Source organism: Canis aureus, chromosome 23 (assembly GCF_053574225.1).
Source record: "Canis aureus isolate CA01 chromosome 23, VMU_Caureus_v.1.0, whole genome shotgun sequence".
NCBI lineage: Eukaryota > Metazoa > Chordata > Mammalia > Carnivora > Canidae > Canis > Canis aureus.
In genome coordinates, this window is record NC_135633.1 from 44,013,521 (window position 1) to 44,031,781 (window position 18,261).

At 49.6% G+C, this 18,261-nt stretch overlaps 1 protein-coding gene across 1 annotated transcript in view; it reads left to right on the top strand.

The window, feature by feature from the left end:
• MTNR1B (melatonin receptor 1B) overlaps nt 1–16,041 on the top strand; it is a 32,246-nt gene extending 16,205 nt beyond the window's left edge. Inside the window, 5 exon segments of the mRNA XM_077867633.1 lie at nt 3,330–3,414; nt 3,661–3,768; nt 15,180–15,597; nt 15,599–15,973; nt 15,975–16,041. Of these exon segments, the coding sequence (XP_077723759.1) occupies nt 3,330–3,414; nt 3,661–3,768; nt 15,180–15,597; nt 15,599–15,973; nt 15,975–16,041 (1,053 nt within the window).
• The last annotated feature ends 2,220 nt before the right edge of the window (nt 16,042–18,261 follow it).

The window sequence follows — 18,261 nt, forward strand, 5'->3', positions numbered from 1 at the left end:
TTTCACTTAGGAATATGTACTTAAGGTTCTTCCATGTGTTTTTGTGGCTTGATAGATCATTTCTTTTTAGTGAAGAATAATATTCCATTGTCTGGATGCACCACAGTTCATTTACCCATTAATATACTGAAGGACATCTTGGTTGCTTCCAATTTGGGGCAATTATGAATAAAGCTGCTATAAACATCCATGTGTAGGTTTTAGTATGGAGATAATTTTTCAACTCCTTTGGGTAAATACTAAGGAGTGTGATTGCCGTATCATATGACAATCATCATCAAGCGTGCTTAGTTTTGTGAGAAACCATAAAACTGTCTTCCAAAGTTGCAGTACAATTTCCCTGCCCTTTTGAGTCACAGTCTGGTCCGCTGTGCCAGGATATAATGCTGACTTCTTAGGCAGAGAGCACCCCAATTCCTAGGGCCCGAAGGTCTGAGATACACTGTTGTGGACATAAGCATGATCACATCCCAGGGCAGCACAGGGCCACTTCCTCTGTTTCATACTCAATTAACCAAATGTGTGTGTATTAGGGGATTATTGGTGTGCTGAACTGGGGAAATTTATCTTGTATTCAACTCACCTACTGTTATGAGGGCTGCTGAAAGCCACAGAAGTGCCACTATATGTTTGATACACGTGTCTACGTAAGAATAAGGAAAGTATGGTTATCCCTTCTTTGAAAAAAGCCCGTGATGGGGCACCTGGGTGGCTCAGTTAGTTAAGCATCTCCCTTCGGCTCAGGTCATGATCCCAAGATCCTTGGACCAAGCCCTGAGTCAGGCTCCCTGCTCAGTGAGGAGTCTGCTTCTCCCTCTCCCTCTGCCCCTTCCCTTTGCTTGTGTTGTTTCTTAATCTCTTTCTCAAATAAATAAATAAAATCTTAAAAACAAAACAAAAAACAGCCCGTGACATTCACACTATCCTGCTGTCTCCCTGTCTCTCCTTTTTCCTGCACCTTTCTTACCAACTGGCTGGTCATTTCTCTCCATTCCCTGGGATTCACCCCCTGACTCACTTTCCCTTTTCTCTCACCACCACGATACCCACGCTTGGGCTTCTCGGTTCCTTGACCTTCTCATTTCCAATGAACTTTCCCTCGCCTTCCTCTAGCCACATCACCCCACCGAGAGCCCTCACTTCAACAGAATCTGCACTCCTAAGAAATCTCAGGCAAGTTTCAAACAAGCCACTCTCTCAATATCACAACCTATTTTTTCAAGTTCACCCACCACAGTTCTTTGAATTCAGCCCCTCCAATCCCTTGATCCCATCTCTGTCTCACAGCCCATCAGCCTGCTCACCCCTACCCTCCACCTGTTTTCTCAGCATCCTTCATTTAACGTAGATCCTAGCATCGACCTTCCCATCGTGCCTTTCACTTCCTTCTGTTACTCCTTGCGGACAATCGCCAATCTCAGCTGAAGACACCCCCCCCCCCCCCAGTACCTGTCCTGAGCAGATCCAAGTTGCTGATTGACAACCACCCCATGAGGCTGCCTGGCTTCACTTAAAGCCATGATCTGAAGCTGCTCAGGGGTATTGGCTCTCCTGACACATCTGCCACGGCTCCTAGTTAGTGTACTTATTTTCTGAAATGACATATTATACCTTCTCCTGTCTTCAAACCTCCCACATTCTTTCCCTCAAATCTTGGCTAATGAGGTAGCCTCAAACCCCTTGAGCCAAGAGCAGCCAGGGGCAGCTCCCTCATTTTCTCACACCAATCGAGAAACTCTTTGGACTTTGTGCCTGACTTCTGCTACCTTTCGGTCCTGGGGGTGTAGCCTCTCCTTGCTAACAATAATATTCCTTCCTTGGGCTTGGGATGGGCTCATTTCTCAAGGAGTTTGTTCTCCAATAATCACATCCTTCTCCTGAATCATCCCCTCCCTTTCCCCTGCACTCTTCCTTTATGTTTTTGCTTCTTGGGGGCTGGGATAGGATGGAAGTGGGAGAGTGTAATTTACAGAAAATACACATATTATATTTACATAAGATAACATACAAATAGCACCTCAGAAATTTATTTTGCCCTCTGTCCTGGTCAATCCTTACCCTTACAGGCATAAATCACCATAAGCTAATTTTCCTCACCTTTTGACTTCATATAAATGAACTCTAGAGTATGTTCTCTTTTGTGTCCACCTTCTTTTGTTCAATGCAGTATTTTTGAGATTAATCCATGTTGTGTAGATCAGTAGTTTTTATTGCTGAATGGTATTCCATGTATGAATGTACACAATTTGTCCACTAATTCATGGATATTTGGGCTGTTTTAGGCTACTATCATTAAAGTTGCTCCAGACATCCTGGCAATGAGTCTTTTTTTTGGTGGACATGTGTTTCATATTTATCTCCATTCTGGTCATAGGATGGTGTAAGAAACTATCAAGCAGCTCTTTAAAGCGGTTATACCATTTTGCATTCTCATGAAAGCAATGTATCCAGGTGCTTCACCTCTTCCTCAAATTTAAAATTGTCAATCATTTCGATTTTAGTGGTTTTATTGATGTGAAAGGTGCTAGGACACTGCTTGGCATAAGATTCACCCTCAGAAGAGGTTAGCTTTTGCTTTGATCAGAGCAAGTGCTCAAACAGTTTAAATAAAAAGCATCTTAGTTCTTTCTTTCCAGTAGTCACGTTTTACTCTTCTTTTTGTTCCAAAGCCCTCCAAAACCACATTATAATTACCACCAGTATTGACTACACATCTATTTGAGGATTGTTATATCTGAATAGATGTTCATGTATCAGTAGGTGTCTTGGCTTAAAGACATCTTTAACGGATGCCTGGGTGGCTCAGAGGTTGAGCATCTGCCTTTGGCTCGGATCATGATCTGGGATCGAGTCCCACATCTGGCTCCCCTGCAGGGAGCCTGCTTCTCCCTCTGCCTCTGCCTCTCTCTGTGTCTCTCATGAATAAATAAATAATCTTAAAAAAACGAAAGACGTCTTCAGGATAAAGAGGACAGAGCAGAGACATCAGTGTCTCCCAAGATCAACAAGTGCTCGATAAATAAATAGCAAGGACTTGCTCTTCTCCTCTGCCCTACTTTGCCCTGGGATCTGTTCCCATACCCCGGGGGGCCACGTTCTCTTTGGAGCTGCACAGCCCCCGTAGGGGCCTCAAACCTTGCCCTTCTAAGCACAGGTCGGCAGGTCCCCACCGCAGCACCTTCTCCAGTCGGCACGCCTGGGTGCCACTTCCTGGGCACAGCCTCTCCTGGGGGTGAGGCGAGGAGCGGCTCTGGGATCTCGGGTGCGGGAGGTGCTCTCGGGAATTGAGGCCTGAGCTGAGCCAGCCACGGGCCGGTCTTGGGTCTTAGCCTCTCCTGGGTCAGCCACCGCCGAGGAGGGAGGGAGGAGCGCCGCAGCCCTCCGACTGCGCCCGCACCCCACGTCCTCCCGCGCCTGCAGCCCCCCGCGCTCCGCCCCCGCCTGGTTGCCTCCTCTCGGCGCCTCCTCCCTCCCCCGCCCCGGGGCGCCCCCAGGGCACGGCGGGGACCGTCGCGATGCCGGGAACCGCTCGGTGTCCAGGAGCCGCGAGGCGGGCGGGCGGGGCGCGGGGCTGGCGGGGCTGGCGGGGGCGGGGCTGGCGGGGGCGGGGGCGGGGCTGGCGGGGGCGGGGGCGGGGCGCGGGCCCCCGGGACCGTCCGGCCGCGCTGTCCGCGGTGCTCGTGGTCCGCTCGGCGGCCGACGTCGTGGGCAACCTCCTGGTCATCCTGTCGGTGCTCGGGAACCGCAGGCCCCGGAACGCGGGGGGGCGCCCGCCCGCGCCCGGCCGACCCTCCGCCGGCCCCGCTCTCCTTCCCGGCCGCCCCGCTCCCTTTGCCGAACCTCGTCCCCGGCTTCGGTCCTGAGCTCAGAAGTTAGGGGCAGCTGCCGCCTTTCCCGACGTGCGGCTCTGGCCCGCCTCCCCGCGCCGCCCCGGGGCGCCTGTCGCGCCTGTGCCCGCGGGAGTCCTGCGCTCTGCAGCGCGGCGCCCGCCCCCTGGGGGCGCCTGGAAGCCGCTGTCACCCGCGCGGCGCCCCAGCTTATGCGGTGCACGTGGGACCCTACCTGGCCACAGGAATCCCAGGATCTTTAACACCCCCCCCCCCCCCCCGTGGGTGCTGAGATCCTGAAGCCCTCCAGGGAGTTTTGTGTCGAATTGATCTCCAGGTCACCTGAAGACCCATTTCCAGCCGAGAGAGTACAGGTGCAGAAATCCGCAGGCTCTGCTTTGGGTGGAGCTACATTGCTTTGGGAAAAGGTGGTCTTTTCTCAAGATGGAGTTCAGGGCATTAAAGGAAGATTAAAAGAATGGTTTGGTAAAAACGGTGCTGCAAACCAGAAAAGTGATTTTTCCTTCTCCGTGCCCCTCTCGTTGAAATGAAATAAGCTGAAGCTTTTCCATTCCTCAGGTCTGTGAGGGAACAAAACCAGATGGAGGGAGTCTCCGGACTCTGACCCTGAGGGGTCACTGGAGCATGCTGACCGGTTCAGCCAAGGGAAGCTAAATACCCTGTTTGTCAATTTGTAATTTCCTAGTTTGAGCCTTAGGGACAACGCCAATATTAGAGTGAATCATAGAGAACAGACAGCAGGAGAAAGCCAGGTGTGTAGTTCAACTGTGCTTTTCTAAAGCACCACACCATTCAGAAAGGCCAGTCGTAGTAAAGGGGTATATATATTTTGTGGGGCTCTCTGACTCCAGTGCTTGTATCTAAAGGGCAAACAAAAAAATATATATGAGCTTCTTTCATAATGTGGGAAACAATATATGAAGCAGAAATAAGCTTTCTAACTCAAGGCATTGCAGTGGCGATGGTTCGTATCATCTGGAACACCCCTTTCAAGATATTGTTATGTCCTTTGACTAAAAAGCTTATATATTAGGAAAAAGCCCTACGGTTAGTGGAAAGTTGTATTTGATACTTTTAATTGCATCGTTCCTTTGCAGCAGCCTCAAATATGTGTCTCCTACACAGAGAGGCAGAAGGGAGGCAGGACGCGGGCGTCAAGGTTCTGACACCGGCCACTCCTCTCTCCGACTAACCAACCGGGTGGGCCGTGGTTCCCTGGTCCGTAATTTGGGCTGCTTGCTGTTGGAGAGGCGATGGAGGAGGGGGTGAGTGCTGCTTCATTTTACATGAGGCACCCAGGCATCGCTCGCCTCCTCCATTCCCAGGAGGGCTGGCCTCTTCTGTGTTCCTAAGGGGCTCACAGAAACCTTGCTGTTTGGGGAGCGTGGCCCGGGTGGGTGATGAGCATTGAATCGCTGGTACATCTCCTGTCCTATCCTTCCTGCCTCCTGTTGAGTCTGCTGCAGCCCAGAACCAGTAACAAAATCTAACAGCATAGCTACGTGACGTTATTCCTGACACATCGGTGGCTGCTCCAGTCATGGCAATTGAACCAGTTTTTATTTGACCACAGGCTTTATTGATAACGGTCATGAAAAATCCTAACTATTGACTTCCGTTAAACCTTGGCAGAGTGAGACTTCAAAAGGTGCTTAAAAACGAATAGCACTTGGAATGTACCCTCATTCCACTAGGAATCAAGTCTCTCTACTGAGAGTTTAGAGTGACTTTAAGAAACTCTCATCTCAGACCTTTTTGTAATTAAGTCTGGTTTCTTAGTTCATCATATTAAGAAGATAGGAATGTGGCAGTGAGAACACTCACAGGTTCCACAGCCAAGGCACACAGCCCATATTAAGATCATACACCTTTCTTAGCTGACGACAGCATCCATCACTTGACTATTACAAATGCAGTTCCTCTTGTCATCCATAACAGGGGTGATCCTGACAGCAGAGTAAGGGGTTAGATTAATTGTCCCATCTGCAGCTCCTCTTGCTGCATGTGTTGGGTTGACTTTTCCAGAGATGGCACAAGAGAAAGACAGAGAGGGCAGGATGGAGGGAAAGTGGGAGACAGATTCAGGGCATTGACCCAACTTGGAAGGTAAAACCAGGTGTAAGACCAGGCATTTCACTCTTTAGTGTGTGCTTCCTGGGGACCTGTCCTATTTAGGGCTCTTTTGATAGGGTCTGAAGATATTTCTTGTGCCTGCATGACCATGCTTGCCCTGGTCTAGACTCAGCCAAGAATAATCTCTGTGTTTTCCGGTTATCACTTCCTCTCCCTGCTTTTTTGGAACCTTCCCCTTTAGCCCACACACGCACACCCCACACACACACACGCATGCACACACAGGTACACACACAGGCACACACATACAGTGTTAAAAAAAATCGTACCTTGATTTTATATATTTTTTTTAAGATTTTATTTATTTATTTGAGAGAGAGAGAGAGCTGTGCTAGCATGAGGTGAAGTGGGGGGTAGATCTGGAGACTGGCGTCCAAAATGCCCCTCCGTGCAGTGTGTGATCTTCAGGCTCACTCCCTCCTTGGAAACTTTCATTCCTTTGGCTGACCTGATGCTCCAGTTTTTGGATCTCCTTCTCCTCCTCTCTTAGATGCCTGATCCCTGGGTATCATTCCTGCTTCCTTCATTCCCCAAGTCCCTGTGATTTTTGCCTTATAGTATCTCCCAATATTCCCCTTTCCTGCCCTCCTTACTGGCACTGCCTCCCTTTACATGCTCACCACATCTTGAATGAACTATGTCCATAGTGTCCAGTCAGGTGTCCCTGCTCCCTCCTCCCACGGGTGTTCCCACTGGTGGGGGTCACTGCCATCAGTGACTGCTGTCTGTCTGTAGAGCATCATCAGACTCCAGAGCTCTACTCACATAGCCCTTCTCCATAACTCACCCGCCTAACAGGACAACCTTGTCTCCCTCCTCTTATCCTGCTTTTGACCAACTGCCACACCCACACAGTCCGGATTGGACTCCTATACACAGCCTCATCTTGCCTCTTTTCTGCCAGTGAACATCTCCTTCAGACCCCTTCCCCAACTCCCCCGTGTGGTTGTTGACCTTGCTCATTAAGACCAAATAGGGCGTGGGGACCATCTCCCTCCTGGGGCTTCCACGCACCCTCCCCGGGCAGCACCCACCTCACTGTGCTATTGTTCATTTCTCTCTCTCCCTATGGGACTGCGAATCTGTCCAAAGCTGAGACTTCTATTCCATTTTTGTCCACAGAGCCAAGTTCACAGTAAGAAATAAATACCAATCCGTTGCGACAAATTGATCATAGAAAGCAGGAAAGCAGTGGGGCAGAATAAATGTTACATCACGGGGAGGGCAGCCTCAGTTACAGATGCCAGCACTGCCTCTGCCATCCGCAGGCTGCTGCTTCTTCTTCTTCTTCTTCTTCTTCTTCTTCCTCCTCCTCCTCCTCCTCCTCCTCCTCCTCCTCCCCCTCCTCCTCCTCCTCCTCTTCTTCTTCTTCTTCTTCTTCTTCTTCTTCTTCTTCTTCTTCTTCTTCTTCTTCTTCTTCCTCCTCCTCCTCCTCCTCCTCCTCCTCCTCCTCTTCTTCTTCTTCTTCTTCTTCTTCTTCTTCTTCTTCCTCCTCCTCCTCCTCCTCCTCCTCCTCCTCCTCCTCTTCTTCTTCTTCTTCTTCTTCTTCTTCTTCTTCTTCTTCTTCTTCTTCCTCCTCCTCCTCCTCTTCTTCTTCTCCTTCCTCTTCTTCCTCCTCCTCCTCCTCCTCTTCTTCTTCTTCTTCTTCTTCTTCTTCTTCTTCTTCTTCCTCCTCCTCCTCCTCCTCCTCCTCCTCTCCTCCTCCTCCTCCTCCTCCTCCTTCTTCTTCTTCTTCTTCAAAAGATTTTGTTTATTTATTCATGAGAGACACACAGAGAAAGGCAGAGACATCAGCAGAGGGAGAAGCAGCCTCCATGCAGGGAGTCTGCTGTGGGACTGGATCCCAGGACTCCAGATCACACCCTGAGCCAAAGGCAGACACTCAACCACTGAGCCACCCAAGTGCCCCCATCCACAGGGTTCTTGAGGAACTGAACTGCTTCCAGCACCCAAAGCCCGCAGTACACCTCACTCTTCTCCTTGAAAGCTGACTGGATCCTCTGCACAGAGAGGCCTGCCCCACTTGCTCCTGTGTGGCCAGCAGTCTCCAGCTATGCCAGGCCTCTCCCGGATTGTGCCTCTGTGCTTCCTCTGGGAGTTTGGCCCTTGCCGGTCTGGTCTGAGAGTGCGACCTTTGAGCTGCATGTAGGTGAGCCTCCTGCCATTACCTTCGACATCCAGACAGTTGGCCACACAGAAGAGAGCTGAGAGAAACATGTCCTTACTGTAAGATCGATCAAATTAATCTCTGTTAGGGCAGCCCAGGTGGCTTAGCAGTTTGGCGCCGCCTTCAGCCCAGGGCATGATCCTGGAGACCCAGGATGAGTCCCACGTCGGGCTCCCTGCATGGAGCCTGCTCCTCCCTCTGCCTGTGTCTCTGCCTCTCTCTCTCTCTGTGTCTCTCAAAAATAAATGGACAAATCATTAAAAAAAATTAATCTCCGTTAGCAGAGGGGAAAGCCCAACAGCATCAGGTGCTCCCGGCCTGTGGGCTCAGGGGCTGATTTCCCAGGCAATGCTCAGGAGCCGGAGTCTGATGATGGATTCTTGTGCTGCATCTGAGTTAGAGGCTATGGGGGAGGTGCTGTGAGTGAGTGGGTGTGAAGCGACTGCTAGGGCAGTTGGGTGATCCGTAAGAGAAAGGATGTGAAACACTTGACATTAGGATTTCCCAAGAAAATGTGGAGGATTTGGTTGCTGGACACGCAGGTCCTCGGCCATAGTCTGCCCAGTTCTTCAGGCACCCAGGGATGCTCACTCTGCATCTTTTGCCTGGAAACAGTGACTGCATTGCAGGCTTCCCGATGAGAGTTTTCAGCCCAGCAGGTGTTCAGCGTCTCGGGTCAGATTGGCGCAGAGTCCACCTCCTCCCCCAACTTGTTGACTAGGGGTGTAAGGGATGAATAAATAGACCAGCTCTGGACAAAGGCTCTTGGAAGGCTTGGAGGAAATACTTACTAGATCCACAGTCCCTGTGCTCCAGGCGTGATGGGGTAAGATGGTACCCACTTCATCTAAGTTTTATCCTACCGCTCGGGAAGACGCCGCCTGGTGACAGGTGTCTTTTGACCCTCTCAGCCTGTGGGGGTTTGGAGCGCTTGTTATCAGCTAAAGACCAAACAGGGCTAACTTGGACTCCGTTGCTGATGTGGCTCAAGCTCTCCAACTTCAGGCTTCTACTTGGAATACTTTATCTCCTCACCAAGCAAAGAGGAGCATGTTTTAAATCCCATGATTATGTCTTTAGCTGAACAATCAGGAAAGCTCATAATCCTCTTTAATTCCTCCCACGTAGTTCTCAGTAGCCCAGGGCCATGAAGACTTTCGTATTAGGTTGCCTTTTTCACTCAGAAATTGGGGGTCTGTATTTAGCATGATATGTCAAAACTCTGAAGATACCAGTGCTACTCTAAGGTCTTACAATTTAAAATACTTATTGTTGAAAGAGTAGAATTTAAGGAGTTGAGAAGCAGAGTCCTCGGCACTTGGGGGGGTTTCCCCCTAGGGCAACATCCTGCCTTCTTCATTGTCCTCCCAGCACTGTGACTTCTCCTATCTTATCTCCTGGGGAATTGGAGTCCAACATTCAGAGTCTTTCTCATTCTTTCTACACAACAAATAATATAAAAGCAACAGTAATAAACAACAGCTAATATTACTATGTGCTTCTTACATGCCAGATAAAAGTCTCTCCCATTGAGAAAACAGGAAGAGAAAAGAAAAAGAAAAAAGACTGTACAACCTCTCCATCAAAGGGATATCCTTTTGCTAGTCCCATTCCATTTCTTTCCTTCTCTTGAAGTCAAAGCCGATGGGGAAAAGCCGATGGGGAGAGAACCTTCTGTACACAAGCTTATCCTCCAGCTGGACAGAACCATGCCCTTGCTAATACCACTCCTGACCTCCTAACTGCCAGGTTAAATGGTGCACTTTCCTGTTGTTTCTCACTTTGGTGGATGACTAAGAAACTCTACACCTTTGCCCTTGACATTTCTTTTCCCTGATTTCCTCCTGTCTCTCTTCTTTCTCTTTCTCTGTTATGGCCATAGGCAATTCACGTAAGCTGAGTGTCAGTTTCTTGAAATGGAAACATGGGATTCACCCTATAGGGTACTTGTGAGAAAAAAATTCAGTCAATTTATGTAAAGGGCACATTATAAACTTTTAGGGTGCTATACCAATTATGGTTTTGTTGTTAGTATAAAGTGTAATTGAAATAATAAAATGAGGGGATCCCTGGGTGGCGCAGCGGTTTGGCGCCTGCTTTTGGCCCAGGGCGCGATCCTGGAGACCCGGGATCGAATCCCACATCGGGCTCCCAGCATGGAGCCTGCTTCTCCCTCTGCCTGTGTCTCTGCCTCTCTCTCTCTCTCTGTGACTATCATGAATAAATAAATAAAAATCTTTAAAAAAAAAAAAGAGCTGAGGAAAGGGAACATTTAAAAAAAAAAAGAAATAATAAAATGATATTGTAAGAGTCTCAAAATGATCTCTGTTGATGATTATGGAAGGATAATTTGTAATAGGCATCTCAGATTTAAGAAAAATAGATGCTTATGCTTTTAAATACATTCTCTTCTTTTAAGTGGTTGAAATACTCCCATCGTGTTTTTTACACAGTTAGCTTGCTTAGCAGGCCTTTTCATGTTCAGTTAAAGCAAAGTTATATTTCAGCTTGGCCCTTATATGATTCATCCACATTCTCTAAGATTTTCTTTTTCTCAAAGATTTTATTTATTTATTCATGAGAGACACAGAGAGAGGCAGAGACCTAGACAGAGGGAGAAGCAGGCTCCCTGCAGGGGAGGACTCCACCCGGGACCCCAGGATCACGCCCTGGGCCCAAGGCAGGCGCCAAACCACTGAGCCACCCAGGGATCCCTGTTTTAGTATTTATTTGTAAGGCAATCAAGTTTTTAACAAATGATCTGCTCAGTGATTTCAAATGCTTTCCCCCAGAAGGTAACTAATGAAAATATTCCACTTTCATTTGGGGGTTAATAGTTATTTCCCAGGCTCATCCCATCCAAATCCCTTTGGAGGAAAACAGCCATTCTAGGAAGGAAGCAGGCTGCTGGCCAGCAGAGTCTTTGGGATTTTGTATAGCCCCTTGATGAACTCTCTTGCCTGGCCAGCCCCATCTCCTGCCACTGTCTCCATTCTGACACCATCCTAGGTCTTCCTCACTGTTCCCTTATCCCAGCCTCCCCCCGGCTCTCTGGCACACCAGAGGGCCCATTTCTCTGTCTACTTCCCCTGGCCGCAATCTCAGCAGCAGGGGCCATCTTTTTGACCATCATTGTGCCCTCCAGATAGGTAGGCACTCAGGAAGTGTATTGTATGTTTGAATAGGTAAAAGATGGAAGAAGGGCCTGAGGCACAGGAAGTTTAAACCTATTAGCAATGATAGCTTACCTGTTGAATTCCTTGTTGTAACCTTTGCAAGTCTTGTTTTTATTGGTTTAATTGACTCCTGTGAGACCTCTAGCTTTGGAAGGGGAGGGAGTGTGTCTCTCGTGCCCCCCATGCCTCCCTCGGCTCTGGCAAAGGCAGAGCTAGTACCTAGTAGATACTCAGAAATATTTGTAGAGAAAATGACTCCATGACTATTTCTACACTGGCTTTTAGCTCAGTGACCAAGGACAATTTACATTCTATAAACTCTTTTTCTGGGCCTGCAGGGTAGGGCACAGGGAGGACGAGTAAGGATGGAGGTGGCTTTACCTTCTGGAATTCTATCGGATGAAGACTAGATAACTCAAGGCTTGCTGGGTCCCCGTCCCCCTACACCCCTTATACCCTCCAGGGTTACCAGATCCTTGTTAAGAAATAGATGTCCTGGAAAAAAAGAAAGAGGAAGTGAAGAGGGAGGGATGGGGATTTTGGTGGTTGCATGTGGGGAGAGAGATGTGCCCTGTGTATGAATGTTAAGGGGGAATTCCATATTAGTGAACAAAGGCCTGTTGTTGAAGGCTGTCTCCACTAATCCACCCTGTCTGGTGGAGGCAGATGGAAATAAGTCACGCCAGGACTTGTGACATGAATATTCATCAGAAGCCTGTGCATAGGAGGATGAGCAGGGTTGTGCGCCTCCTGATGGATTTCTCACCTGTCTGGGGGAGAGATGGATAGAGAACAAGTTCTCCCTTGACTACCATCCAGATAGGACCTGGCTTCTTGCAGATGGGGGACAGAACAAGAATTTTATTTGCCTAATTTGGAATGGTGACAAGAAATCTGGGAGACAGTACGATGTCTGGGCAGATGAACCTACAGCAGGAACTGGTTGATTTCAGCCTTTTAGGAACAGCCGGAGTAATAGGGGAGAGTAATTGAATCACTCTCTACGCGGAGTTGAATGTGTTCTTCCCACTATTTACAAGCTGTTTGCCAGCCTCTGGGGCATGATTAGGGGATGAGCCACATTAACACAGCGGAGCTTGACTGGCTTTCGGGGGAAACAGCTGGCTGAGTTGGCACCGGCTCCCAGCAGCCCTTGACTCTCTCTGCACGTGCTTGCAAGTGCTAAAAGCCTGTTTGCTGCTCAACCAGGAGCCCAGAGGCCCTGTAGATGATGCAGGAGCTTGGTTCTTGCCTCTCAGAGTTGAAGAATGAATCTCTCAGACAAAGGAAGGTGAGTAAAGCAATAGAAATTTATGAAGCGAGGATACAGAAAAAGCTCTCAGGAGTGAGGGGGATCCAGACAGGTTGCCATGGGGGGCTTATAGAGTTGGTCTTTTATTGAAAGCCAACCAGGGAACTAAATCCTTTTAATATCTCTATTGATATCACCATTGAGGAAGGACTAGTGATGACACCTTCAATGGCTTACTTCCTTTTTAGGGTCCGGTAATTCTTTGTTGGTCACAAGTAGCTGTTATAACAAGACCCCACCTCTGACACCTGGGACAGGATGGTCCGGTTGATTTATCTCTGGTTTCCTTTCATTTCCACATTTTGGGAGTTTTTTTTTTATTAACCTGATTCCATGGCCCCCTACCTAGCCCTGCCTCTCCCTTACTCAAGGAGACCCATCTTGCTATGTTGGGGAGAAGTGATTTTCCTCACAGAAATAACCAAGTGGAATGCGTGTAAGGAAAAGGAAAGAGGGTCCCCAAAGAAAAGGAGGGAACTGATCAAAGAACAGTCATGGAGAAAGAAGTTCAGAAACGTGCCCAACTTCAGAGTGGCAGAACTGAGACTACCCGGGTCATTCCAGCTTCCAGCACCACTTCCAAATGTCAGAAAGCCACTGAAAATTCTGGGAAGAGACAGGAGCTCCTGATCCAGCTGAGAACTGGAACTTCAAGTGAGGAAATACGTCACCACCTTGAGCCCTGGTGGGGCCAGAGGCTGACAGCCACCAGTGGAGGTAGCAAATAGAACTGGGAAGTAAATGGAAAAGCAAGAGGCCCCCTCCACACCTCGAGCAGGCCCTCAGATGTGCCTTTCTTGCCTGGCTGTACCAAGCGGAAAGAATGGGAGGGGGGGCTTCTTTACCCCCACCGAGTAAATAGATCCCTAAAATCGTTGAGCGGGAAGGAAGCTAGCAGTTGAACCTGAGACAGGACTGCTTCACAGCCTGCCTCTCGAGACAGGTAAGCTCACCACCTTGTTAGTACTCTAACTGTTCAACGGTGTCCTTCCTGTTCCAGCCAGTCCGCCTTGGGCCCCCACCGAGCTCTGCTGCAGGAGGAGGTAGATCCTGACAAGTCCCAGGACGCTGACAGACTTCTTTTCTCTTGGTTCTGAGCGAGGTCGACTGCAAGCCTCTGAGGCTGAAACGGGCCCTTCAGGAAGGCTGCCTGTGGATCTTCCGTGTTCCCACCCCCACGCGGAGCGCATCCTGTGGAATCTTCTTTGAGATGCGGTGAATGAGTGTGTGTGGGAACAGGGGACGGCTGGGAGCAGCCCTTCCTCTACCTTGTAGGCTTATAACTGTTATTGTGGAGTCTACCTCACCTGAACATCTGGCTCAGGGGGCCCCCCCAGCCTGGTGGCTCTGAGCCTCCCTTCTTCTGTAACCCCTTAAAGCCAGACCACCGCCTGGCCTCTCTGATTGCTGCATCCTGGGAGCCTTTCCGTCTGCCTGATGCTCGGAGCATGTAGTAGGAGCTCAGTTACACTTGGTGAATGAAACGAGTAGCATCAGGGACAGAGCTTCTAGTGCTCTGAGCTTGATTTTGGCCATGCCTTCAGATTCTTGGTGCTTTATTCATGAGTCAGTGTTTGTTTTAGAATCCAAATGCTTTAGAAATAGAAATATGTTCTTTTGGATTTAGCCCTGTCTCTTCCCTAGAATTCTGGCCCCAAACATGCCTGAAGCATATTGATCAATGGATGGTGTGGTTTCCAGAGGCTCTCTCTGGCTAGAGAACACTCCATTCAGAGGAGGGAGGCAGTTCAAAAAGCTGGAGAATGTGCAGGCAAAGCAGGGAGGCCACTGGAGGCTGTGAGACTCCTCAGGACTGGACAGTATGCCACCAGGCCAGGTGTCTGCCAACATGGTGGCACGGCAACGTGGCGGCATGGCGGCGTGGCTGTGAGTGTAGGCCCCGACTAGACAGACAGGGGAATTACAGAACACGTGGTTCCTACTCTGAAACCTTTATTCTATCCACCTGCATAATGAAATTCACATTCAGAAAATTGAATCAAAGACACTTAGAAGTAGCCTGTTGACCAGTGGGGGAGAAGGCACAAACGGAGACTGGCAAGAGAAATTTGCAGGAAGGTGAGATTATGGGCAAAGATGGGTGCTAGTGAATCCACTTTCCTGATTTTCTGGTTCTTCTCCCTTAGAGTCTTTGCTGGGGCTTAAATGATACAAAGGCCCGGAGTATCTGCCTATTGTGAAAACAGTTATCACTTATGAACGCCTGCTTGTGTCCCCAAGGACTTTGCACCATTATTTGATTCTCACAGCTATGGTATAAAGTAGGAATCATTATTCCCATTCTACAAATGAGAAGAGTGAGGCTTGGAGCATTGGAGTGCCTGAGTCACAGAGCCAGTAGCCTGAGATGCACCTGGAACACCAAGTCTCTGAAAGCCCCTAGGTCTCCAACCCCAATGCTAACAGTACCATAGTTACGTTTAAGTAGCTGGGTAAAGGTAACTGGATAACGGGTGGGAGAGTCTACAGACTTGAAATTGTGGGGTCTCTTGCTGACGTTTGCTCCCTATTATCTGCTCTAGGTAATTTGTTCTTGGTGAGTCTGGCATTGGCTGACCTCATGGTGGCCTTGTACCCGTACCCACTAACCCTCGTGGCCGTCTTCCACGATGGCTGGGCCTTGGGGGAGGTGCACTGCAAGGCCAGTGCCTTCGTGATGGGCCTGAGTGTCATTGGCTCTGTCTTCAACATCACTGCCATTGCCATTAACCGCTACTGCTACATCTGCCGCAGCGTGGCCTACCACCAGATCTGCCGGCGCTGGCACACTTCCCTCTACATCTGCCTCATCTGGCTCCTTACCCTGGCAGCCGTGTTGCCCAACTTTTTCATGGGGTCCCTGGAGTACGACCCACGCATCTACTCCTGCACCTTCATCCAGACGGCCAGCGCCCAGTACACAGTGGCAGTGGTAGTCATACACTTCCTCCTCCCCATCACCTTTCTGTTACCTGCGCATCTGGCTGCTGGTGCTCCAGGCCCGCAAGAAGGTCAAGTCAGAGCCCAAGCTGCGCCTGAGGCCCAGCAACATCCGGAGCTTTCTAACCATGTTCGTGGTGTTCATAATCTTCGCTATCTGCTGGGCCCCGCTGAACTGCATTGGCCTCGCTGTGGCCATCAACCCAGAAGAAATAGCTCCCCAGGTCCCAGAGGGACTCTTTGTCACTAGCTACTTCCTGGCTTATTTTAACAGCTGCCTTAATGCCATAGTCTATGGGCTTCTGAACCAGAACTTCCGCAGGGAATACAAGAAGATTGCCTCGGCCCTCTGGAACCCTCGGCATTGCTTTCGGGATGCTTCCAAAGGCAGCCGGGCCTGGGCCTCAGAACCAAGCTCTGCCTGTTGTTAATGCCCAGAACCTTGTCAAGGTAGACAGTCTCTAGTCTGCATCACCAGCTGGGCACAAGATTCATGAAATGGTAGGAGGGGATCTGCTGCATGGGTGAGATGAGGCAGCCCCCTTGGCAACGCTGTTCTGTTCACATGACAGTCAGCAGGGAGCTTGTGGAACTTCATCCTGTGGAAAGGAAGCCCGTTGGCATCGTTGGTTCAGGCTGACCAGGGGATGCCTACAGGTACTGGGGCCACGTTGCAGTGAGTGCAGCACCGGCCCTCGCAGACACTGTCAGTGCACGGGGCTTGGTGTATACATCATCCGAGAAGGGATAGATTGAAGACAGGCTTGGGGCAGAAGAAGTCAGTGACTCCTTATGAGCTGTTCTCTCTTCCTGCTTTGCAGCCTCCTTGCTGCTTTCTCAGTTTTCCCCAGAGGGCAATAGGAATTTGTAGTGCTGGGAGCTAGGTGGCTCTGCAGGGGTGACAGGGCACTGGCGTGGTGCAGAGGGCAAGTTGTGTGCTGTCCCTCATTGACTCTCCCTACAAATGCATACACATGCGCACACACACCACCACATTTACACTGCACACAGCACCACCACCACGGCCACCCTATACACACATACACACACACAAACTCCTCAGGTATCTGGAGCACGAAGTCTGCCTGGCTTCTCCACCACGTTCAAGCTGTGTGACTTGGCGGCAGGCCCCTGACCTCTGTATTGCTCGGTCGACTCACCTTACCGTGGAGAGCATGCCAGTGACTGCCCCTCAGGGCCACTGTGAGGACTCGGTGGGATAACACAGGTGAAGAGCTGAGGACAGTGCCTGACCTACAGCTAGCCACTCAGTGATGGCTAACTGTATTATTATTCTTACTACACAAAAGATAATCTTGAAGGAGAGAAGAGGTGCTGCACAAAGACAGGAAGTAGAGGGAAGCGAGTGGGGAAAGGGTGTGTGGAGGTGGGCGAAGGGCAGGTACACCCACAGGCTTTGTATTTGCAGGCGCCTCAGGTCTGCATTTAGCACCAACAGATTTAGCTTCCTTCTTCTGTTCCATGCACATGACTGACTCCTCTGTGGGCCGGGTCCCGCAGGAGAAACAAAGGCATGTTGCCTGCCCTCCTGTTAATGAATAGTAAGTACCTGCTGACATTTATTGGGTGTTTGCTTTGTACCGGGCACTGGGGGAAGTGCTTGATATACATTATCTCATTTAATCCTTACAGAACTCTTTGAAAATGTATCTTTATCTCTATTTATAGTAAGAAACTAAAACTCAAGACACGAAATGATTTCCTGAGTTCACGGAACTCAAGTCTGTCTGACAGCAGCATCCCGTTTCTGCCCCCAGCCCACACCTTGGCATGTGTGGCAGGAACAAAGTGGGGTAGGGGACATAGGGTGCCTGGGAGGTTCCAAGGTTCCAAGAGACAAAAGTTACCTCAGCCAGCCGGCTGCTTTTCAGAGCAGAGAGCCTGGAATACCGACCCCTTAGCTTTATTCTGGATGCTCTTCCTACCCTTGTCATTTGAGGAGTTAGGTTGGGTGCTGTCACCGGGGAGCTTGTTAAACAGGCAAGTGCTTTTGGCTCCACTGAGACCATTTTGAGTGTGGCAACCTGGGGAAGGGCCTGGGATCTGCTTCGACCCTGGAGGTCCTCTACAGGCTGTTGGGAATGTAGGTGGTCCAGCCCTGCTTGCCTGCCTATTGGGATCCCATTGCTGGGTGTGGAGAGTCCCAACCAGGGAAGCCTCCCAGTTCAGACCTCAGTCTGAGGGAGAAACACAAGAGACCTAAAGCTTCTCCCTGAGCTTCAGCCAATTTTCTTGACTCTGCACAGAGCCTGAGCTATCAGGTCAGGCCTGTGTTTGCTTTCTATTCTCTCCGCCTCCTCTCTCCAGACACCAACTGTAGGGATTTGCCTTTCACTCTTGACTCTGAGGCAATGGGCTGTCCCCCACTGCTCCCCTTATTTCTGTCTTTTAACTCTGAGACTCAATAAATTTGGACTGAAGAAATAAAAGCTCTTTTCAGTTTGGACCCACAGATGTTACCTGATTTTGCCAGTTCTGACAATTTGCTGACTGGGATCTTTTCTTGTTTCCATAGGTTTTGGTGATGATCTAGGAAGCAACAGAATGAAAGGGGATAGGGAGACATGGCCCCGGACATTGGGCCATGTATATGCTCATATGGAATGGCTATAAGCTACAGGCCCTGATTTTAAATAGACAAAATAGACAATTTTGCTGCAATAA